The sequence below is a fragment of the Lactuca virosa genome, chromosome 8 (assembly GCF_052849685.1).
Source record: "Lactuca virosa cultivar CGN04683 chromosome 8, Lactuca_virosa_CGN04683_v6, whole genome shotgun sequence".
NCBI lineage: Eukaryota > Viridiplantae > Streptophyta > Magnoliopsida > Asterales > Asteraceae > Lactuca > Lactuca virosa.
Genome location: NC_136433.1, coordinates 372,766,617 through 372,773,322, shown reverse-complemented (window position 1 = coordinate 372,773,322; position 6,706 = coordinate 372,766,617). Strand labels below are relative to the sequence as shown.

Genomic DNA, 6,706 nt, shown 5'->3' with positions numbered 1-6,706 from the left:
GCAGGTGCTATGTGACGAGCAATATGATGAGAAATGGTATATCGATAGTGGGTGCTCACGTCACATGACTGGATGAAAGGAAAATTTGAGAGATTTTCGAAGCTTGGAAAATGCAGGTGTTGTGAAGTTTGGAAACAATCATAAATGTCAAGTGAAAGGCTATGGGAAAGTAACGAATGGACAGTTTACTGTAAATCGCGTTGCTTATGTCGAAGGTATGAAACATAATTTGATAAGTGTTTCACAACTCGTTGTGGGCACTGGCAATCAAGTTGTGTTTAATGAAGAAGGAAGTATTATCTCAAAAGTTGAAACGAACGAAGTGTTGCTGAAGTCGAAACGTTATGGCAGTATGTTTACTCTTGATCTAAAGCCGGTTTTTGGGAAACCTTCAGTTTGTTTACTTTCGAAAGCCACATCTAATGTTAGCTGGTTATGGCATCGTCATTTATCACATTTAAATTTTCGCAATTTAAATAAGTTTGTACTTGATGATCTTGTTCGAGGCTTACCGGTTTTAAAATTTGACAATGATACCTTATGTGCAGCTTGCGAACAAGGGAAACAGCATAGGAAAGGACATCCAATTGTGATAGATTCGAAAATTGTGGAACCATTGGAACTTCTTCATATTGACCTTTGTGGACCATCAACCATTGAAACTCTCAACAAGAAACGGTACATTTTGGTTATTGTTGATGATTTTTCTTGATTCACTTGGGTGTATTTTCTCAGGTTAAAATCTGAAGTCGCTCAAACAATGATTGATTTTATCAAGAAAATTGAGATGAGTTTGAAAAAGAATGTTCGAAAATCAAAAGTGATAATGGCTCTGAGTTTAAAAACAATATGTTGGATTCGTACTTAATTGAGAAAGGCATTTCACATAACTTTTCGTCTCCATATACACCACAACAAAATGGTGTAGTTGAACGAAGAAATAGATCACTTTGTGAAGCAGCCAGAACAATGTTAACATATGCGAATCTTCCTCAATATCTATGGGCCGAAGCGGTGTCAACAACATGTTTTACTCAGAATCATTCTCTTATTCATCGACGTTTTAACATCACTCCGTATGAAATTATCAATAACCGAAAACCAAATGTTAAATTCTTTCATGTGTTTGGATGTAGGTGCTTTATCATGAATCTCAAGGATAATCTTTCGAAATTTCAAGCGAAGGCTGACGAAGGAATATTTTTGGGATATTCGCACAACTCGGTGGCATACAGAGTGTTGAATAAGCGCACACGGAAAGTCGAAGAGACATTTAATCTTACTTTTGATGACTATTATGTCAAACAAGTTGAAAAACAATTCAAACAAAAGCCTATTATTAATGAATCAACAAATGAATCTGAAGTTGTGAGTTCATCTGATTTTGATTATGATTTAATTTTCGGTGTTCCTGACAGGGCTGTGGATGCTGAAGTTCGTGCGAATGATAACCAACAATCTGAATCTTCGAAGCATATTGATGACGCCGAACCTACTCAAACTATTGTTGATAGGATTTCAACAACGAATTCTCCAGAAGTTGGCGAAAGTATGCGTAATAATCCAGTGGAGGGGGAGCACTTGGATTCGAATACTCTGGTTGAGGGGGAGCATTCTTTCGAGGGGGAGAATGGGAGAATGGTTGAAGATATTGAGGGGGAGCATCTTGTTGAGGGGGAGCATCAGAATGATAATTCTGTCGAAAGTAGACATAATAATGATGAGATGATAAGTCTTGATCAAAATGATGAATTTCACGAAATAAATGATAATCTTTCTGTTGCAGGATCTGAAAATGAAGAGATGTACGTTGATGCACCTTTGGAATTTGATCCGACATATCCACCATTAGAGAAATGGACAAAGACTCATCCGAAAGATCAAGTCATTGGGAATCCTCAAGATGGAGTATTAACAAGAGCTCAGATTCGTGCAAAGAATGAGGTATTAAATACTCATCAAGAATTTTGCATGTTCAATGTTTTCATATCGAAAATTGAACCAAAGACAGTTAAGGTTGCAATAGAACACTCAGATTGGGTTGTTGCAATGCAATCTGAACTGGCTGAATTCGAAAGAAACAAGGTTTGGAGATTAATTCCTAAACCTGAAAATGTTTCGATTGTCGGGTTAAAATGGATTTTCAAAAACAAAACCGAAAAAGATGGAAATATTGTACGAAATAAAGCACGATTGGTCATAAAAGGATATTCGCAACAAGAAGGTATCGATTATGAAGAAACCTTTGCCCCTGTCGCAAGACTCGAGGCTGTTCAAATATTTTTAGCTTATGCAGCTCACAAGGATTTCAATGTCTATCAAATGGATGTGAAATGTGCTTTTCTCAATGGTGAACTCGAAGAAACTATTTACGTTGCACAACCTCCAGGTTTCGTAAATAAATTGCATCCTGATCATGTGTATGCATTTCTAAAGCAAAAGTTTCATATAATCATATGTATGCATTTCTGAAGCAGCCGAAGCAAAGCTATGTTGTTGCTAATTCTGACATGAATCAACTGGATTTCCCTGTGAATGAGATGTTTTGCTCAATACAAGATTTCTGAGAAGTTTGATAATGATAATGAATAAACGTATATGAAACTTAGGTTTCATGTTGTACTTAGGAAACTTCCAGAGGAGATTTGGTCTTTGATAAAGATAAAGAAGGTGATCAGCATTAAGAAGGATGGTTTGTTCAAGAACATGATGCAGAATTTTTCGCTTCTATGTTACAAGGGCAAATGGTCAAATGTGCGATTTCTCTGTGGCAGATTTTCCTCTGATGAACTTGTATGATCTTATACAAGTTGCATTGCTTTTGAAAGATAAAGATGCTTCGTATCTTCGAGAAACTGATCCAGAAGTTTTTCGTCTTGGACTTGCTCACATCAAGATATTCATAGACAATTACTATGAGTGTTTGACTCTAACTGATGTGGAGTCAACTACTGCGAAGGGGTTGGAAGTGAAAGTTCCGATGGAACTTCCAAAGACTCAAGCTGAGTTGAAGAAGTTTGCAGATGGGGAGATCTGCTTAAAGCCATTTGGAATGGTCTTCGCAGGAAAGGACAAAAATGGGAAGGCTAAAAGATTTTTGTTCCAGACTAACGAAATAGAGAGATACACTACGTCCCAGTATACGAACTTTATTGTTCGTATGAATAATTGTTCGAAAAATAATATGGGGATAAGAAGGAGTTGAAGAAGATTATTTCTTGGTACATAGAAATTCGAAGGGTGATGTTGTATGCCATACAGATTCTCACGAACTGAAGAAGGTCGACATTATTACAAAGGGGGAGATTGTAAGGGTCGAAGACCTGTTGTAATATGTTGAAAACTTAAGATTATTTTACAAGGCATTTTTCTAACGAAGCGTACTGTTTTAGTCCTTGTAAATTTTTGTGTGCTTTCATGTTTCCTATAAATAGGGACATTACTTAGAGTTAGATAAGAGTCTTGTACGAACTTGTCTATTTTCTCTCTGTAACATTTGAAAGCATAATAGAGCTGAAACAAGATCATATTTACATCGTGTGTTCAAATTACATTTTTGTTACTCTGATTTGTTACATTCTCGATTCATCACTTCATCAGGAATTTGTGATGGAAACCTACTACGGAATACACGACGGAATACCATCTACCATGGATTTCATTCCGTTATCACAATTGCGATGGAATTATCGTTTCCGTTGCAAACTCCTCGCTACGACGTTTTTAGGGACGGAAATAGGTCGTTGCAAATTCCGTCGGTATTCGTCTTTTGCAACGGAATTTCAGCTTTTCGCAACGGATTCCTTCCGTAGCAAAATTGCGTTTTTCTTGTAGTGTTATCAACACCCAACTAGAAAGAGGCTAGAGTTGCTTAGCAGTGACACCACCTCGAATTTCCCTATTCCAATTCCAACAACTCTCATGGCATCTATCGATATCAAACACTCTTTCTTCACTTCCAATGCATCCAACTTTGGTTTTTTTGAGTCGCTTCGTATTTTGATTATACTTAATATGCCAATAAATTTCTTTTGGGTTCTCATTATCCATTGCGATGAATTTCAACCGAATATACTTGTTTTAAATCCTACATGACATCTACTTTGACATCCACATGACACATTTTGTTCACTTAGGTTATGTTTGGTGTACTAGCTGAAAAACTATTGTTAGTTGAAAAAAACTAGCTGATAGCTGAAAAACTAGTTAAATAAAAAGCTAGCTGATAGCTGAAAAGCTAACTGATAAAAATGACGTTTGGTAAACTAGCTGAAATATATAAAATTACATAAAAACATTTAAGAGTATGTGTTTCTATAATTAATTAAAGGCTATATTTGGAAATTTTAAAAAAAATTCTTAAAAAGCTAGTCTAAATAGCTTTTCAAAAAGCTAGCTTATAAGCTAATTTTTGGTTTGCCAAACATAACAACATAAAAAAAACTCGAAAAATAATGTAGTTGTGGCGCCAAACACAGCCTTAGGCTAAAGTACTTTTTTTTTCTGCCAACTTAAACATCATGAGTGTTGTTGGTTGTCATTTTATGACATAAACCTTTCTTTTAACCGATGATTAAAAATATAAATATATAAACTTTGAGGTAAAACCGTGAAACATAAACATGGAAGATCAAAAACTAATAACTCTAACTACAAAAACACTTGGTCTCATTCTTCTAAACAAAAAATTACAAAAACAACAAAATCTCTGGCTCTCTATCACTCAACCTCTGTTCCTTTAGCAACCATAGCAGATTTGCCACCATATTTTGAGAAAACACCAGAAAGCAAAGCCTTCTCCTTCATCTTCAACCTGTTTGCAGATCCAGGAATATTCTGTTTTGTTATACTCTCTACTTTCTTTTTAACTGTCTTCATCTTCTTCTTCTTCTTCCCCTTTTCTCCAACTTTCTTCAATGGCTCTGAAACCATCTCAGGTTCATCCTTTTCTTTTTCTTGAATCACATTATCAAATTTCACAAATTCATCATCATTTTCATCAATGTTCTTGAACGTATCAAAAGCAGCATCCTCCACGTATGAATCCAATAGTGTTTCAGTCACAGGATTTGAAGAGGGGAGTAGGGCACTGGGATTTGTAATTGGAAGAGAGTTTTTTGTTCCATGAACAGGTGCTTTAATGGAAGGTGGATTTGGAGAGCTTGATTTCATTATCTCACATCTGATTTGCTTCTGAACCTTCCCAAAAGTAATGGGCTCAGTTGAAAACATGTCCACAAATCTGTCAAAAGTCCAAAAGGATTCAAAAGTTTGACATTTGAGGTCAAAATCACTGGTTTTTTATTTCAAGATTACTGAAATTCGTTGATTTTATTGTAAGTAAAGTACCTATTGGCCTCTTTCTCTGACTTGAAATCAACAAAAGCAAAGCCTTTGCAAACAGGTTCCCTGGTCTTTTCGTTCCCCAAAACAGCTGGAATTATGTTTATGATTCCAGAAAACGGTTTAAAAGCTGCTTGTAAATCTCTATGAATGTTCTTTTTCTTTGGAAGATTAATCAATCGCACACGGGTTCCATTTGGAATGTCTTCAGGAACTGGAAAAGAAGATACGAAAATCAAAATTGAATATACTATAAGAATTCAATCTTTTTGACTAATCATTTTGACTATTAAAGTCAAAAGCATATCCTGCAATGAAGGGATTATGTTTTTATGCAATTATGGGATTTGAGGGAGAGGAGAGTCACGAGCAAGTAAGAATAATAACCTTTCTGTTTCAGAAGTTTTTCTTTTTTAGAATTAGGGTTTCCATCTTCGGGGTTTTTCTTGAGGTTAGTGACATTTGCAAGCTGAGCAACCCTACTCTGCTCCAATTCTTCGAGTAATTTATTTTCAACGCTTGTATCGTATTCTTTCCCTTCACCAAACCCTTGTGGTTTATTCCGAGTCCATTGCCTCATGTTCTTCAACGGAACAAAAATCTCTTCATCTTCGTCTTCCACTTCATCTTCGTCGTCTTCTTCGAATTCCTCATCAAATTCATCTTCGAAATCGGAATTCTCCGCTTCAGGAATGCTAGTTTCGACTTTTATTGAGGTTTTTGAGGCAAAAACAGGAAATCCGGATGATAATTTGACATGAAATGAGAGTAAGTTGTGTTTGGGAAGTTGAATTGAGAACAAAGAATGGTGGGTTTTGTTGGAATGAAGAAGAAGGGAATTGGGTGAGATGGGGATTTGGAACAGAGTATTCGGTTTTAAGAGTACTCCATTGTTCATTGTTGGTAGATGAATTTGAGAAGATGAGCTGCGAGGGATTCAATTATCAAACGGATTTTGCAGGGTCTGTGTAGTTTTGGATATACACACACTCACACAAGTACACAACGATGCTCTCAGTTCTGCAAATAAGGGATTGATATTTGCCGTTTTGTAAAGGAAAATTGGTATAAAATCATTTTAACTTTTCACTATTTCAAAAAATAACCTTTTCATAATTCTTATTATTAGAAAAAGGATATATTTTTTGATTAATATATATTTAGTCATTGAATTTTTTTTTTTCATATTTTCTCATTGAACTTGTTGAAACGTTCAAAAAACATCCTTATGACATGCTATCAAAGGTTTAGCCGGTTTTCAACGTTCATATGAGTTCCGGCGAGGCTCCGTTCATATTCTCTGGCGGCCCAAAAATTCTTCAACCCAAAATCCTTCAACAACTTCAACCCAGAAATCCTTCAA

General features: G+C 35.7%; 1 protein-coding gene across 1 annotated transcript; it reads right to left on the bottom strand.

Moving 5' to 3' along the window:
* Window positions 1–4,570: 4,570 nt before the first annotated feature.
* LOC145134694 (uncharacterized) lies at window positions 4,571–6,381 on the bottom strand. Its single transcript, XM_079069540.1, has 3 exons — window positions 5,731–6,381; window positions 5,350–5,557; window positions 4,571–5,242 (listed from the first exon to the last, which is right to left on the bottom strand). Exons 1-3 carry the CDS (start codon window positions 6,239–6,241, stop codon window positions 4,720–4,722), a joined length of 1,242 nt encoding a protein of 413 aa, XP_078925666.1. The 5' UTR covers window positions 6,242–6,381; the 3' UTR covers window positions 4,571–4,719.
* Window positions 6,382–6,706: the final 325 nt, after the last annotated feature.

Excerpts from the sequence above, each read along its gene's own strand:
- LOC145134694 (XM_079069540.1), bottom strand. The coding sequence starts at position 6,241 with ATGAACAATGGAGTACTCTTAAAACCGAATACTCTGTTCCAAATCCCC. Across the intron at positions 5,558-5,730 it reads AAAACTTCTGAAACAGAAAG|TTCCTGAAGACATTCCAAAT; the intron begins GTTATTATTCTT and ends CTTCTTTTCCAG. Across the intron at positions 5,243-5,349 it reads TCAGAGAAAGAGGCCAATAG|ATTTGTGGACATGTTTTCAA; the intron begins GTACTTTACTTA and ends GACTTTTGACAG.